The sequence below is a fragment of the Cherax quadricarinatus genome, chromosome 91 (assembly GCF_038502225.1).
Source record: "Cherax quadricarinatus isolate ZL_2023a chromosome 91, ASM3850222v1, whole genome shotgun sequence".
Lineage (NCBI taxonomy): Eukaryota > Metazoa > Arthropoda > Malacostraca > Decapoda > Parastacidae > Cherax > Cherax quadricarinatus.
In genome coordinates this window covers 2723026-2741254 of record NC_091382.1, presented here as the reverse complement: position 1 = coordinate 2741254, position 18229 = coordinate 2723026, and the positions used below count along the sequence as shown (strand labels likewise).

The 18229-nt window shown below is 48.8% G+C and overlaps 1 protein-coding gene across 4 annotated transcripts in view; it reads left to right on the top strand.

Annotated features, from left to right (window-relative positions):
• The window catches only part of LOC128704883 (transmembrane protein 47), a 253133-nt gene that overhangs the window by 210604 nt on the left and 24300 nt on the right, over window positions 1–18229 (top strand). Inside the window, exon 1 of one of the 4 annotated variants that reach the window (XM_053800083.2) lies at window positions 6835–7378. The exons of the other annotated variants lie outside the window; for them this stretch is intronic. Coding sequence (XP_053656058.1) covers window positions 7325–7378 — 54 coding nt within the window. The 5' untranslated portion in view covers window positions 6835–7324. Of the gene's footprint in view, window positions 1–6834; window positions 7379–18229 lie in introns of those variants that run through there. 4 annotated transcript variants of the gene reach the window in all.

Genomic DNA, 18229 nt, shown 5'->3' with positions numbered 1-18229 from the left:
TACCACTTACCACAACACTGACGCTACCTGGGTGTTGCTACCACTTACCACAACACTGACGCTACCTGGGTGTTGCTACCACTCACCACAACACTGACGCTACCTAGGTGTTGCTACCACTTACCACAACACTGACGCTACCTGGGTGTTGCTACCACTTACCACAACACTGACGCTACCTGGGTGTTGCTACCACTCACCACAACACTGACGCTACCTGGGTGTTGCTACCACTTACCACAACACTGACGCTACCTGGGTGTTGCTACCACTTACCACAACACTGACGCTACCTGGGTGTTGCTACCACTCACCACAACACTGACGCTACCTGGGTGTTGCTACCACTTACCACAACACTGACGCTACCTGGGTGTTGCTACCACTTACCACAACACTGACGCTACCTGGGTGTTGCTACCACTTACGCTACCTGGGTGTTGCTACCACTTACCACAACACTGACGTTACCTAGGTGTTGCTACCTTACCACAATGACGGGGTGTTGCTACCACTTACCACAACACTGACGCTACCTGGGTGTTGCTACCACTTACCACAACACTGACGTTACCTAGGTGTTGCTACCACTTACCACAATGACGCTACCTGGGTGTTGCTACCACTTACCACAACACTGACGCTACCTGGGTGTTGCTACCACTTACCACAACACTGACGCTACCTGGGTGTTGCTACCACTTACCACAACACTGACGCTACCTGGGTGTTGCTACCACTTACCACAACACTGACGCTACCTGGGTGTTGCTACCACTTACCACAACACTGACGCTACCTGGGTGTTGCTACCACTTACCACAATGACGCTACCTGGGTGTTGCTACCACTTACCACAACACTGACGCTACCTGGGTGTTGCTACCACTTACCACAACACTGACGCTACCTGGGTGTTGCTACCACTTACCACAACACTGACGCTACCTGGGTGTTGCTACCACTCACCACAACACTACCACAACACCACAACACTGACGCTACCTGGGTGTTGCTACCACTTACCACAACACTGACGCTACCTGGGTGTTGCTACCACTCACCACAACACTGACGCTACCTGGGTGTTGCTACCACTTACCACAACACTGACGCTACCTGGGTGTTGCTACCACTTACCACAACACTGACGCTACCTGGGTGTTGCTACCACTTACCACAACACTGACGCTACCTGGGTGTTGCTACCACTTACCACAACACTGACGCTGCCTGGGTGTTGCTACCACTTACCACAACACTGACGCTACCTGGGTGTTGCTACCACTTACCACAACACTGACGCTACCTGGGTGTTGCTACCACTCACCACAACACTGACGCTACCTGGGTGTTGCTACCACTCACCACAACACTGACGCTACCTGGGTGTTGCTACTACTTACCACAACACTGACGCTACCTGGGTGTTGCTATAACTCACCACAACACTGACGCTACCTGGGTGTTGCTACCACTTACCACAACACTGACGCTACCTGGGTGTTGCTACCACTTACCACAACACTGACGCTACCTGGGTGTTGCTACCACTTACCACAACACTGACGCTACCTGGGTGTTGCTACCACTTAACACAACACTGACGCTACCTGGGTGTTGCTACCACTTACCACAACACTGACGCTACCTGGGTGTTGCTACCACTTACCACAACACTGACGCTACCTGGGTGTTGCTACCACTTACCACAACACTGACGCTACCTAGGTGTTGCTACCACTTACCACAACACTGACGCTACCTGGGTGTTGCTACCACTCACCACAACACTGACGCTACCTGGGTGTTGCTACCACTTACCACAACACTGACGCTACCTGGGTGTTGCTACCACTCACCACAACACTGACGCTACCTGGGTGTTGCTACCACTTACCACAACACTGACGCTACCTGGGTGTTGCTACCACTCACCACAACACTGACGCTACCTGGGTGTTGCTACCACTTACCACAACACTGACGCTACCTGGGTGTTGCTACCACTTACCACAACACTGACGCTACCTGGGTGTTGCTACCACTTACCACAACACTGACGCTACCTGGGTGTTGCTACCACTCACCACAACACTGACGCTACCTGGGTGTTGCTACCACTCACCACAACACTGACGCTACCTGGGTGTTGCTACCACTCACCACAACACTGACGCTACCTGGGTGTTGCTACCACTTACCACAACACTGACGCTACCTGGGTGTTGCTACCACTTACCACAACACTGACGCTACCTGGGTGTTGCTACCACTTACCACAACACTGACGCTACCTGGGTGTTGCTACCACTTACCACAACACTGACGCTACCTGGGTGTTGCTACCACTTACCACAACACTGACGCTACCTAGGTGTTGCTACCACTTACCACAACACTGACGCTACCTGGGTGTTGCTACCACTCACCACAACACTGACGCTACCTGGGTGTTGCTACCACTTACCACAACACTGGTGACATGCCTCTGTTTTCCTGTCTCAGTGGACACAGATGAACGTAATAGTGAATGGTATTCCACTTGTACACACTGCGACACTCCTTCGCGAGCCACTGGAGAAGACCCGGGACAGGACCCGTCCTGGCAGACCCACATGAACATACATGTGACATGTTATTGTAGCAACGTTTCGCTCTCCAAGAGCTTTAAGCTTCCGAAGAGCAAAACGCTGTCATTTATCAGTCCATTTATCAAACATCATGTCATTAAATGTGCAATATATGCGATCCATAGACACATGTGCAAGACTGGATGGCGAAGCACGTACAAATAAAGATACCTAGATGTTCCATCTGTCTGATTCTTCAGTCAGTGACTTAGTTTCCTAGTCACCATCAACGATTCCTTTATTACTGAGTGGAAAATGAAGGTGAAGTTGTGTAGTGAGGTGGTGACTGTTCCCACGACTCTAGTGTGACCTTTAGCGTTTGAAGGTGCGTTGATACCCACCCACCCCACCTCTACCCCTGTTATTACCACCCCACACTCAGCCCCTCACCCCACTCCGCTCCACTCTGAGGGAGGGTCTACCTACCTACCTACCTACCTACCTACCTGGAGGGTAGTAAGGATCGGTGAAGATGAATTAAAAGCAGTGAAGGTTTTTACCTCTAGTCGTTTCCAGGGTGGGCGCTTCCACCGCTGCTTGGTCCCAGACTAGGCCTAGTTGTTGGTCTGATCGATCGGACTGTCAGTGTCCGCCGCACGTTGTTCAACGTATGCACCACAACCCGGCTGATAAAGAACTGTTCGTGAGGAACTCGGCCAGGGGGACCTTGGAGACACAGCACCGTGTCATCATTTGCAGACGATATTAGGATCAGCACGAGACTGGTCACAGACCGGGCCGCGGGGGCGTTGACCCCCGGAACTCTCTCCAGGTAAACTCCAGGTATTGAGGACACGGTTAACCTCCAAGAAGATACCAGCCAAGTTTTCCGGTGGTCAACGGTAAACAATATGATGTTCAATGAGGACAAATTCCAACTACTCCGTTATGGAAAACTGGAGGAGATAATAACTAGAACAGAGTATACTACTGACTCCGGCCATACAATAGAGCGGAAAAATAATGTAAGGGACCTGGGAGTAGTAATGTCTGAGGATCTCACTTTCAAGGATCACAACAGTGCCACGATCGCACGTGCAAAGAAAATGATAGGATGGATAATGAGAACTTTCAAAACGAGAGATGGATAATGAGAACTTTCAAAACGAGAGATGCCAAGCCCATCATGATCCTTTTCAAATCACTTGTTCTCTCTAGGCTGGAATACTGCTGTATATTAACATCTCCATTCAAAGCAGGTGAAATTGCAGATCTAGAGAGTGTACAGAGATCCTTTACTGCACGTATAAGTTCTGTCAAGCACCTTAACTACTGGGAACGCTTGGAAGCACTTGACTTGTACTCGTTGGAACGCAGGAGGGAGAGATATATCATAATCTACACTTGGAAAATCTTGGAAGGAATGGTCCCCAATCTGCACACAGAAATCACTCCTTACGAAAGTAAAAGACTGGGCAGGCGATGCAAAATACCCTCGATGAAAAGTAGGGGCGCCATTGGTACACTATGAGAACACCATAAGTGTCCGGGGCCCAAGACTGTTCAACTACGTCCCACCATGCATAAGAGGAATTACCAATAGGCTCCTGGCTGCCTTCAAGAGAGAGCTGGGCTGTGGTTCGTACTTCAGATTCTGTGCGGCCAGTAGTAACCTGGTTGATCAGGCCCTGATCCACCGGGAGGCCTGGCTGTGGACCGGGCCGCGGGAGCGTTGACCCCCGGAACACCCTCCAGGTAGACTCCAGCTAGGTAGACACTGAACTTCACAAAGCTTGTACCAGTGCCAGCTTCTCTCCCTCCCTCGCTCCCTCTCTCCCTCCCTTGCTCCCTCTCTCCCTCCCTTGCTCCCTCTCTCCCTCCCTTGCTCCCTCTCTCCCTCCCTTGCTCCCTCTCTCCCTCGGTCCCTCTCCTCGATGACAAATCACGCTGACTACTGCGGTTAAATTCTACACAATTTGCTATGTTAAAAACCATTGTGAAGTTGAAAATTATGTACAATACGTAAACAAGTCTTGTACCAAACAACAACTTTGTACCATGCTGTATCTACCTGTCTTCCCTCCCTCCCTGCCTGCCTGCCCTCCCTCTACAACCCCTCCCTGCCTTCCTTCTTCACTCTCTACCCTCTATGCCCCCTATCCTCTACGTTCTTCCCTCTCCTCGTTCCTCTAGTTCATTCCTTTGCTTCCCTGTCCCTCCCTGCCTTCCTCCCTCCCTGCCTTCCTCCCTCCCTCCCTCCCTGACTTCCTCCCTGCCTTCCTCCCTCCCTGCCTTCCTCTACTCTCAGTGGGGGTCACACAAGGTGTGGGTCAGGACATATTTCCACAGGAGAGTAATGCTAAAATACCTGTATAATAAGAGTGTTCCAGCCTGGTGCATGGTGGCCAGGGGCGAGAGGTGGTGGAGGGCGCCATCATGCACTACCCCTCCCCTGGAGGGCAGCAGGGAAAGGGAGGGACGGAGGAAGGGAAGGGGAGACAATAAACCACGTGGCCAACATTTCCAGTGACTGAATAATTTGCAGTTTTATTCGGCTGGATCTTTTGCATAACTGGCAGGGCAGGGCAGGGCAGGGCAGGGCAGGGCAGGGCAGGGCAGGGCAGGGCAGGGCAGGGCAGGGCAGGGCAGGGCAGGGCATGTGTTGCATGAGCAGTACAGTGTTCAACTATACTGAGTATTGGAGTGGTGCTAGCTACTGTGGTGTACTGATGCACTATACTGTGCTTGCCAGGAGTCGAGACACAGCTCCAGGACCCCCCCATCCTCCTCCACTTTCATCTACATCACTGCCTTGCTCCTGAAGAGTTATCTACCACCACCATCCAAGTCATTCCACTTGTCAACCAGCCTGAGACTAAAGAAATACTTCCTAACATCTCTGGTTCATCTGTCTTCAGCGTCTTGTGTTTGCATGATCCTGGTCCTCTTAATGTATATAGCCTGTTCCTATCAGTTGCCCTTAATATTTTGTACGTAGTGATCATGTCTCCTCATGTCCTTCTCTTCTGCGAGATTCTCATGTGCAATTCCTTCAACCTCTCCTCGAGATCCCGCTGTTTGTTCCGCCTCCAGATCCTGCTGTTTGTTCCGCCTCCAGATCCTGCTGTTCCGCCTCCAGATCCTGCTGTTCCGCCTCCAGATCCTGCTGTTCCGCCTCCAGATCCTGCTGTTCCGCCTCCAGATCCTGCTGTTCCGCCTCCAGATCCTGCTGTTCAGTCCTCACCTCTTACCAGCTTGCTGTGGCTCCTCCCCTCATAATCCTTTATAATCCAATCACCCATCTTCCTTGTGCTCCAGCTTCTCTTCCTGCTTCATCTGCTGCTGATCCTAATCCTGCTCTTGTTGGCGTAGCGTTTTCCCCATGGATATAATAATCCTATTTCCTTCCCTTCCTCCCATTTCCATCCCCGTCTGTTACCCAGAATATTGGGTTGTGTTTCTACTCTCGGTCCTAAGCCAGAATATGAATTATTTCTTCGCTTGAGAACCTCAACTCACTGGAAAAGTATTCTCTCTCTCTACCTAGATGTTAGTTCTTTCTGGGTTCGTCGCTCTGATACCACGTCCCTTAAATTGGAGAAGAAATAGTGTTCTGGACGTGGGTAGTCAGTCACTGGCTCTGTGTGAGAACATGTCACTGCAGAGGGTAGTCAGTCACTGGCTCTGTGTGAGAACATGTCACTGCAGAGGGTAGTCAGTCACTGGCTCTGTGTGAGAACATGTCACTGCAGAGGGTAGTCAGTCACTGGCTCTGTGTGAGAACATGTCACTGCAGAGGGTAGTCAGTCACTGGCTCTGTGTGAGAACATGTCACTGCAGAGGGTAGTCAGTCACTGGCTCTGTGAGAACATGTCACTGCAGAGGGTAGTCAGTCACTGGCTCTGTGTGAGAACATGTCACTGCAGAGGGTAGTCAGTCACTGGCTCTGTGTGAGAACATGTCACTGCAGAGGGTAGTCACACTGGCTCTGTGTGAGAACATGTCACTGCAGAGGGTAGTCACACTGGCTCTGTGTGAGAACATGTCACTGCAGAGGGTAGTCAGTCACTGGCTCTGTGAGAGAACATGTCACTGCAGAGGGTAGTCAGTCACTGGCTCTGTGAGAGAACATGTCACTGCAGAGGGTAGTCAGTCACTGGCTCTGTGAGAATGTCACTTTGTGTCATCAACATGTTTATGCATGTTCATACTAGTTAAATCTATAACAAGTAAACTACAGAAATGGTCGTTATTATTTCAGGTATATTATGGTTTATCAAGTTTTTTTTCACTGTGTAGTTGAAAGCAAATAGAGAGAGGACCTAAAGTCGCACCTTGAGGAGTCTAGTTCCTAGTCAGTCTGGCTCCGGTACTTAGTAACGTTAGTGTGCCTGCTGCTAGCACCAGTAGACTGACAGATCAGACAAACAAGCTGGAAGCCTGGGCGGGGGCAGTCACCCCCACCCCCCATCACATTGCAGCAAAGTGAAACAGAGGTGTGGGGAGAGATGAGATAATGAGGAATAGAGGAACAGAGATAAGAAGAGTAACACATGTTGAGACAGTGAAGAGGAAAAGGAACAAGGAAAACAAGGAGAAAGGTCTTTCCTCATGTTGAAATGTAGAAGGGGAGAAGTCAGAGAGACAGAGGGAGATTGCAGGAGCTAAGTTTAACCTCTGCCACGTGTGTACCATTTTCCCTCCCTGGTCGTGTACGTGTTCACACGCCACCCCCTACATACACACCAGCCATGTGCACCTTAAGGCTGTGTCTGGTGCACATGATGTACAACTCTATCAATGTGGTAAGTAGCCTTCGTAGTGTACTCAAATGTACTTCATAACAGCTAATATCTCCTCACAGTATGACAGTAAGTTTCCTTTAGACAATAATAATCAAAGCTTGCACAGATAGTCTGATGAATCCAGTCTGAATTTAGCTACCCTACTATTTCTAGGAAAGGTGTAATTTAATGCAAGTGTATATATGTATATTTTTTTAGTGGTTATTCTGCATATTGTGTTATCACCTGTTTACTGTGATCTTATTTGTGTGTGTGTGTGTGTGTGTGTGTGTGTGTGTGTGTGTGTGTGTGTGTGTGCACTCACCTATATGTACTCGCCTATATGTGGTTGCAGGGGTCGAGTCGTAACTCCTGGCCCTGCCTCTTCACTGGTCGATACTAATTCACTCTCTCCCTGCTTCATGATCTTTGCCATACCTCTTCTTGAAGCTATTTATGGAACTTGCTTCCACTACTACATTCTCCAGATTATTCCAATTCCTGACAACTCTAAGACTAAAGAAATACTTCCTGACATCCCTATAACTCGTCTGGGTTTTCAGCTTCCAATTGTGTCCCCGTGTTTCTGTATCCCATCTCTGAAACATTCGATCCTTGTCCACTTTGTCAATGCCTCTCAGTATTTTATACGTTGTTATCATGTCCCCTCTATCCCTCCTATCCTCTAGTGTCATCAGGTTGAGTTCCCTTAACCTCTCCTCATAAGACATACCCTTCAGTTCCGGGACTAATCGTGTTGCAATTTTTTGCACTTTCTCCAATTTTGTGACGTATTTGACTAAGTGAGGGTTCCATACTGGCGCTGCATATTCCAGTATAGGCCTTACGTACACTGTGTACAATGTCGTGAATGACTCCTTATTCAGATGTCTAAACGCCAATCTCAGGTTTGCCAATCTCCCATATGCTGCAGCAGTTATTTGATTGATGTGTGCCTCAGGGGACATGTTTGTTATAATGCTTACCCCAAGATCCTTTTCTTTAATTGACGTTTTCAGCTATTGGTTTCCTAACCTGTACTCCGTGTGCGATCTTCTGTGTCCTTCCCCAGTCTTCATGACCTTACACTTACTGGGGTTAAACTCCAGGAGCCATTTGTCAGACCATACTTGTAGTCTGTCCAAATCCCCTTGTAATCTTAACTGATTCTCGCCCACTTGTATTCTCCTCATCAGTTTCACATCATCAGCGAACAGTGACGTCCTCCCTTTTGAGATCCCATTTTGTTTTTATCCCGTTGGGATGTTCTAGCTGCTTCAACTTATCGTAAAAAAATGTGTGTGGTGGGTGGATTTATGAGCTAATGTGTAAGGTTAGGTTTGTGTGTGTGTGTGTGTGTGTGTGTGTGTGTACTCACCTATTTGTACTCACCTATTTGTGGTTGCAGGGGTCGAGTCCTAGCTCCTGGCCCCGCCTCTTCACCGGTTGCTACTAGGCCCTCTCTCTCCCCGCTCCATGAGCTTTATCAAACCTCGTCTTAAAACTGTGTATGGTTCCTGCCTCCACTACGTCATTTTCTAGGCTATTCCACTGCCTTACAAGTCTATGACTGAAGAAATACTTCCTACTATCTCTCTGACTCATTTGTGTCTTCAACTTCCAATTGTGGCCTCTTGTTTCTGTGTCCCCTCCCTGGAACATCCTGTCTTTGTCCACCTTGTCTATTCCACGCAGTATTTTATATGTCGTTATCATGTCTCCCCTGACCCTCCTGTCCTCCAGTGTGGTCAGGCCGATTTCCCTTAATCTTTCCTCATAGGACATTCCCCTTAGCTCTGGAACTAACCTTGTCGCAAACCTTTGTACTTTCTCTAGTTTCTTGACGTGCTTTATCAAGTGCGGGTTCCAAACAGGTGCTGCATACTCCAGTATGGGCCTGACATACACGGTGTACAGTGTCTTGAATGATTCCTTATATAAGGTATCGGAATGCTGTTCTCAGGTTTGCCAGGCGCCCATATGCTGCAGCAGTTATCTGATTGATGTGTGCTTCCGGAGACATGCTAGGTGTTATACTCACCCCAAGATCTTTCTCCTTGAGTGAGGTTTGCAGTCTTTGGCCACCTAGCCTATACTCTGTCTGTGGTCTTCTGTGCCCCTCCCCCATCTTCATGACTTTGCATTTGGCAGGATTAAATTCGAGAAGCCATTTGCTGGACCAGGTGTCCAGTCTGTCCAGGTCTCTTTGAAGTCCTGCCTGGTCCTCATCAGATTTAATTCTCCTCATTAACTTCACATCATCTGCAAACAGGGACACTTCTGAGTCTAACCCTTCCGTCATGTCGTTCACATATACCAAAAATAGCACTGGTCCTAGGACCGACCCCTGTGGGACCCCGCTCGTCACAGGTGCCCACTGTGATACATCATTACGTACCATGACTCGTTGTTGCCTCCCTGTCAGGTATTCTCTGATCCATTGCAGTGCCCTTCCTGTTATATGCGCCTGATGCTCTAGCTTCTGCACTAATCTCTTGTGAGGAACTGTGTCAAAGGCCTTCTTGCAGTCCAAGAAGATGCAATCAACCCACCCCTCTCTCTCTTGTCTTACTTCTGTTATTTTATCATAAAACTCCAGAAGGTTTGTGACACAGGATTTGCCTTCCGTGAATCCGTGCTGGTTGGCATTTATACTCCTGTTCCGTTCCAGGTGCTCCACCACTCTCCTCCTGATAATCTTCTCCATAATTTTGCATACTATACACGTCAATGACACAGGTCTATAGTTTAGTGCCTCTTTTCTGTCTCCTTTTTTAAAAATGGGAACTACATTTGCCGTCTTCCATACCTCAGGTAGTTGCCCAGTTTCCAGGGATGTGTTGAAGATTGTGGTAAGTGGCACGCACAACATATCTGCTCCCTCTCTAAGGACCCACGGGAAGATGTTGTCTGGTTCCATTGCCTTTGAGGTATCGATGTCCCTTAGCAGTTTCTTCACCTCCTCCTCATCTGTATGTATGTCGTCCAACACTTGTTGGTGTATTCCTTGCTGGTGTCCCCGTCTGGTCTGTCCCCCCAGAGTCCTTCCTGTCTCTACTGTAAATACTTCCTTAAATCTCTTGTTTAGCTCCTCACATACCTCTTGATCGTTTCTTGTGAGTTCTCCACCTTCTTTCCTCAGCCTTATCACCTGGTCCTTGACTGTTGTCTTCCTCCTAATGTGGCTATACAGCAGTTTCGGGTCAGATTTGACTTTCGATGCTATGTCGTTTTCATACTGTCGCTGGGCCTCCCTCCTTATCTGTGCATACTCGTTTCTGGCTCTTCTACTAATCTCCTTGTTTTCCTGGGTCCTATGCCTCCTGTACCTTTTCCATTCTCTGTTGCACTTAGTTTTTGCCTCCCTACACCTTCGGGTAAACCAAGGACTCGTTTTGGTCTTCCTATTATTTCCGTTTCCCTTGGGAACAAAACTTTCCTCTGCCTCCTTGCACTTTGTTGCCACATATTCCATCATCTCGTTTACTGATTTTCCTACCATTTCTCTGTCCCACTGAACCTCCTGCAGGAAGTTTCTCATACCTGTGTAGTCCCCCCTTTTATAGTTTGGCCTGTCCCCTTCAGTTCCTGTTACCTTCTCCACTTGTAACTCTACTATATAGTCAAAACTCAGAACCACATGATCGCTAGCTCCAAGGGGCCTCTCATAAGTGATGTCCTCAATGTCTGAACTGCTCAGGGTGAACACAAGATCCAGTCTTGCTGGCTCATCCTCCCCTCTCTCTCTGGTTGTGTCCCTGACATGTTGATGCATGAGGTTTTCAAGTACCACATCCATCATCTTGGCTCTCCATGTTTCGGGACCCCCATGTGGCTCCAGGTTTTCCCAGTCGATCTCCCTGTGGTTGAAATCGCCCATTACCAGTAACTTTGCTCTGCTCGAGTGAGCTCTTCTTGCCACCTCAGCCAGTGTGTCCACCATCACCCTGTTGTTTTCTTCGTACTCCTCTCTTGGCCTCCTGCAGTTCTGTGGTGGGTTATACATCACTCCAATGACTACTTTATGTTCTCCGGACTGAATTGTACCTACAATGTAGTCTTTCTCCAATCATGTCCATGCCTTCCATTTCCTCAAATCCCCATCGGTGTTTTATGAGCAGTGCAACCCCTCCTCCCCCTCTACTCCTATCTTTCCTCAGGATCTGATATCCTGTTGGGAAGATTGTGTGTGTGTGTGTGTGTGTGTGTGTGTGTATGTATGTATGTATGTATGTATGTATGTATGTGTGTGTGTGTACGTGTGTGTGTGTGTATATGTATGTGTGTACTCACCTAGTTGAGGTTGAAGGGGTCGTGTGTGTGTGTGTGTATGTGTGTGTGTGTGTGTGTGTGTGTGTGTGTGTGTGTGTGTGTGTGTGTGTACGTGTGTGTGTACTCACCTAGTTGTTGTTGCAGGGGTCGTGTGTGTGTGTGTGTGTGTGTGTGTGTGTGTGTGTGTGTGTGTACGTGTGTGTACGTGTGTGTATGTGTGTACTCACCTAGTTGAGGTTGCAGTGGTTGTGTGTGTGTGTGTGTGTGTGTGTGTGTGTGTGTGTGTGTGTGTGTGTGTGTGTGTGTAAGTGTGTGTATGTGTGTACTCACCTAGTTGAGGTTGCAGTGGTTGTGTGTGTGTGTGTGTGTGTGTGTGTGTGTGTGTGTGTGTGTGTGTGTGTGTGTGTGTGTGTGTGTGTGTGTGTGTGTGTGTGCTTTTGTCTAGTCTTAAAAAAGGGGGGGGGGTCAATCATATATCACACTAGGCTACGCTACTCTTTCGAAGATTATATAATTATTTCACATTTAATTCCTTATTAATATGCACTAATATATACTACTATAATATTTACTGTGTACACTTGTGTGTGTTTACTAGCTTGTTGTTGTTGGTTCACCGGTACTCTCCCGGCCCGGAACTTTATTGTTCATGGTTCACCGGTACTCTCCCGGCCCGGAACTTTATTGTTCATGGTTCACCGGTACTCTCCCGGCCCGGAACTTTATTGTTCATGGTTCACCGGTACTCTCCCGGCCCGGAACTTTGTTGTTCATGGTTCACCGGTACTCTCCCGGCCCGGAACTTTGTTGTTCTTGGTTCACCGGTACTCTCCCGGCCAGGAACTTTGTTGTTCTTGGTTCACCGGTACTCTCCCGGCCCGGAACTTTGTTGTTCTTGGTTCACCGGTACTCTCCCGGCCCGGAACTTTGTTGTTCTTGGTTCACCGGTACTCTCCCGGCCCGGAACTTTGTTGTTCTTGGTTCACCGGTACTCTCCCGGCCCAGAACTTTGTTGTTCTTGCTTCACCGGTACTCTCCCGGCCCGGAACTTTGTTGTTCTTGCTTCACCGGTACTCTCCCGGCCCGGAACTTTGTTGTTCTTGCTTCACCGGTACTCTCCCGGCCCGGAACTTTGTTGTTCTTGGTTCACCGGTACTCTCCCGGCCCGGAACTTTGTTGTTCTTGGTTCACCGGTACTCTCCCGGCCCAGAACTTTGTTGTTCTTGGTTCACCGGTACTCTACCGGCCCGGAACTTTGTTGTTCTTGGTTCACCGGTACTCTCCCGGCCCAGAACTTTGTTGTTCTTGCTTCACCGGTACTCTCCCGGCCCGGAACTTTGTTGTTCTTGCTTCACCGGTACTCTCCCGGCCCGGAACTTTGTTGTTCTTGGTTCACCGGTACTCTCCCGGCCCGGAACTTTGTTGTTCTTGGTTCACCGGTACTCTCCCGGCCCGGAACTTTGTTGTTCTTGGTTCACCGGTACTCTCCCGGCCCGGAACTTTGTTGTTCTTGGTTCACCGGTACTCTCCCGGCCCAGAACTTTGTTGTTCTTGGTTCACCGGTACTCTCCCGGCCCGGAACTTTGTTGTTGTTGGTTCACCGGTACTCTCCCGGCCCGGAACTTTGTTCTTGGTTCACCGGTACTCTCCCGGCCTGGATCTTTGTTGTTCTTGGTTCACCGGTACTCTCCCGGCCTGGATCTTTGTTGTTCTTGGTTCACCGGTACTCTCCCGGTCTGGATCTTTGTTGTTCTTGGTTCACTGGTACTCTCCCGGCCCGGATCTTTGTTGTTCTTGGTTCACCGGTACTCTCCCGGCCTGGATCTTTGTTGTTCTTGGTTCACCGGTACTCTTCCGGCCTGGATCTTTGTTGTTCTTGGTTCACTGGTACTCTCCCGGCCCGGATCTTTGTTGTTCTTGGTTCACCGGTACTCTCCCGGCCCGGATCTTCGTTGTTCTTGGTTCACCGGTACTCTCCCGGCCTGGATCTTCGTTCTTGGTTCACCGGTACTCTCCCGGCCTGGATCTTCGTTGTTCTTGGTTCACCGGTACTCTCCCGGCCTGGATCTTTGTTGTTCTTGGTTCATCGGTACTCTCCCGGCCTGGATCTTTGTTGTTCTTGGTTCACCGGTACTCTCCCAGCCCGGATCTTTGTTGTTCTTGGTTCATCGGTACTCTCCCGGCCCGGATCTTTGTTGTTCTTGGTTCATCGGTACTCTCCCGGCCTGGATCTTTGTTCTTGGTTCACCGGTACTCTCCCGGCCCGGATCTTTGTTGTTCTTGGTTCACCGGTACTCTCCCGGCCTGGATCTTTGTTGTTCTTGGTTCACCGGTACTCTCCCGGCCCGGATCTTTGTTGTTCTTGGTTCATCGGTACTCTCCAGGCCCGGACCTTTGTTGTTCTTGGTTCACCGGTACTCTCGCGGCCCGGAGCTTTGTTGTTCTTGGTTCACCGGTACTCTCCCGGCCCGGATCTTTGTTGTTCTTGGTTCACCGGTACTCTCCCGGCCCGGATCTTGGTTGTTCTTGGTTCACCGGTACTCTCCCGGCCCGGATCTTTGTTGTTCTTGGTTCACCGGTACTCTCCCGGCCCGGATCTTCGTTATTCTTGGTTCACCGGTACTCTCCCGGCCTGGATCTTCGTTGTTCTTGGTTCACCGGTACTCTCCCGGCCCGGATCTTTGTTGTTCTTGGTTCACCGGTACTCTCCCGGCCCGGATCTTTGTTGTTCTTGGTTCATCGGTACTCTCCCGGCCCGGACCTTTGTTGTTCTTGGTTCACCGGTACTCTCCCGGCCCGGACCTTTGTTCTTGGTTCACCAGTACTCTCCCGGCCCGGATCTTTGTTGTTCTTGGTTCACCAGTACTCTCCTGACCCGGATCTTTGTTGTTGGTTCACCGGTACTCTCCCGGCCCGGATCTTTGTTCTTGGTTCACCGGTACTCTCCCGGCCCGGATCTTTGTTGTTCTTGGTTCACCAGTACTCTCCCGGCCCGGATCTTTGTTGTTGGTTCACCGGTACTCTCCCGGCCCGGATCTTTGTTCTTGGTTCATCGGTACTCTCCCGGCCCGGATCTTTGTTGTTCTTGGTTCACCAGTACTCTCCCGGCCTGGATCTTTGTTGTTGGTTCACCGGTACTCTCCCGGCCCGGATCTTTGTTCTTGGTTCACTGGTACTCTCCCGGCCCGGATCTTTGTTGTTCTTGGTTCACCAGTACTCTCCCGGCCCGGATCTTTGTTCTTGGTTCATCGGTACTCTCCCGGCCCGGATCTTTGATGTTCTTGGTTCACCGGTACTCTCCCGGCCCGGAACTTTGTTCTTGGTTCACCGGTACTCTCCCGGCCCGGAACTTTGTTCTTGGTTCACCGGTACTCTCTCGGCCCAGAACTTTGTTCTTGGTTCACTGGTACTCTCCCGGCCCGGATCTTTGTTGTTCTTGGTTCACCAGTACTCTCCCAGCCCGGATCTTTGTTGTTGTTGGTTCACCGGTACTCTCCCGGCCCGGATCTTTGTTGTTCTTGGTTCACCAGTACTCTCCCGGCCCAGATCTTTGTTGTTGTTGGTTCACCGGTACTCTCCCGGCCGGATCTTTGTTTTTGGTTTACCGGTACTCTCCCGGCCCGGATCTTTGTTCTTGGTTCACCGGTACTCTCCCGGCCCGGATCTTTGTTCTTGGTTCACCGGTACTCTCCCGGCCCGGATCTTTGTTCTTGGTTCACCGGTACTCTCCCGGCCCGTAACTTTATTGTTCTTGGTTCACCGGTACTCTCCCGGCCCGTAACTTTATTGTTCTTGGTTCACCGGTACTCTCCCGGCCCGTAACTTTATTGTTCTTGGTTCACCGGTACTCTCCCGGCCCGTAACTTTATTGTTCTTGGTTCACCGGTACTCTCCCGGCCCGTAACTTTATTGTTCTTGGTTCACCGGTACTCTCCCGGCCCGGAACTTTGCACACTAGGCTACGTTACTCTCCTAAAGATTACAGAATTATTTCTCTCACAATTCCTTATTAATAAACACTAACATTTACCATAATAATTACTGGTGAACACGTGTGTGTACGTACGTGTGTACGTACGTACGTACTTGTTAACTACTGTGTCACTCAGGGGGGGGCGGGTACTAGGCTACACTATTCTGAAGATATTTAGATAATTTAGAAATTATCAGTGATGGTATAACAACTAGCAGGGCCAGACACTTAGACTTTAGACACTAAACAAAACTAAGATAGACAAGTGTTGTTATAATCATGGAAAAGCGGTAAACCCGTAAGATTATACAGCTCCTGAAGGGGGGGGGGATATGTGGAAGGTATTACGGTTTAATTCAGGGAACTGGAGAACAGATCCAATTCCCTAGATCAAGAGCCCGTCACCAGCATCAAGGAACCTTTAGACAAGTGTTGTCTACACAACACTGGAGGTTCCTGGTGGTGACTGCTGTCATTATTATTTTTTAACTCCTTCACGAGGTTTATCATCCATTCTAGTTTTTATTTTTGTTTTGATACGTGTTATTCACCCTTATTTACTACGGTATTATGGTCATAACAAATCTGATAACATTCACAACACCAACAGCTGGGGATTGAATCATTTTTTCTTAAGTCAATCGTTTATAACCTCATCACAACACTACTGCTATAACCCACTAATATCTGTATTAATTATTACTTAATATCACAACTTTGATCCATTTAACTATGAATATTGTCAACACTGGTGCCAGCACCTGATTGTTATTCTCCCTCACTCGCCATTTGTTCATATTTAAATTCAAAAAATTCTTGATATTATCACATAATTTACATTCTTGTGAGTTATATTGTTGTAGGTATGTTGACTGATTCACTCACCTATGATGGTCGGTAATTATGTCTTAGGACAGCTACTAGAACGATAAATCCGGGGAGCACTATTTAGAGATACTGCTGCACGTGTGTGTGTGTACTCGCTTATTTGTACTCGCCTATTTGTGGTTGCAGGGGTCGAGTTATAGCTCCTGGCCCTGCCTCTTCACTGGTTGCTACTGGGTCCTCTCTCTCCCTGCTCCATGAGCTTTATCATACCTCGTCTTAAAACTATGTATGGTTCCTGCCTCCACTACGTCACTTTCTAGGCTATTCCACGGCCTGACTACTTAATGACTGAAGAAATACTTCCTAACATCCCTTTGATTCATCCGAGTCTTCAACTTCCAATTGTGTCCTCTTGTGTCTTTGTCCCATCTCTGGAACATCCCGTCTTTGTCCACCTTGTCTATTCCACGCAGTATTTTATATGTAGTTATCATGTCTCCCCTGACCCTCCTGTCCTCCATTGTCGTCAGAACGATTTCCCTCAACCTTTCTTCGTAGGACATTCCTCTTACGTCTGGAACTAACCTTGTCGCAAACCTTTGCACTTTCTCTAACTTCTTAACGTGCTTGATCCGGTGCGGGTTCCAAACAGGTGTTGCATACTCCAGTATGGGCCTGACGTACACGGTGTATAGTGTCTTGAACGATTCCTTACTAAGGTATCGGAACGCTATTCTCAGGTTTGCCAGGCGCCCATATGCTGCAGCAGTGTGTGTGTGTGTGAATATATATGTGTATGTATATATATATATATATATATATATATATATATATATATATATATATATATATATATATATAAAGCTGTAAGCCTTCTCCCTGAAAGCTGGCTGCCTTGGATCAAACGTGTAGCGAACGCTACACGCCAAGGTATTGGTCCAGTGTGGGTAGATTGGTAAAACACTGCGTACTTTGTCCTAAGGTTCGTAGGTTCGAGTCTCCTTCAGCCAGAGAGCAGTGTTTGTTTGTATATATATATATATATATATATATATATATATATATATATATATATATATATATACACACACACACATCTACCTATAGGTCATACCGGGGATCAACGCCCCCGCGGCCAGGTCCACAACCAGGCCTCCCGGTGGATCAGGGCCTGATCAACCAGGCTATTACTGCTGGCCGCACGTAATCCAACGTACGAACCACAGCCCGGTTGATCCGGCACCGTCTTTTGTATGTTCTCTTGCGACTTGGTAAGAGGTCACAGGTATGATGTACCAGTAGACTGTTGTATGATGGACATATAAGAACTGTTACTCTGGTTCCTGAGTGCTGTTGGCACCAATAGCCTGGTTGATTAAACCTAGTCTGGGACCAGTGCTTCCGCCGGGCTATCACAGCTGGTATAATTACATCAGCAGTGTACATTACCCACAAGATGATAAATAAGACGCGTGTGGAACACCTGGGTGTCTTACGAAGTAGTTTCGCCCATCAGTAACTTATCCCAGTTCAATTTAGAAGTTAGGTACCGAGTCGTGTTCATCAGAACTTGTCTTAACATAGGTTCACAGTGAACTTTTATCTTGTCATCACTAAAAACCCTGAGATTGTGACTCGGTTGTGACTTGACAGTAGTCCAGGACTGGCCGAAACGTCGTAATTAAGTTCCCGCCCTCCTGTTTGGATGCCCCGGTGGCTAAAGGTCTCGCTTCACACACGGAGCCCCCGGGCTCGATTCCCGGCGAGGTGGAAACATTTCGACACGTTTCCTTACACCC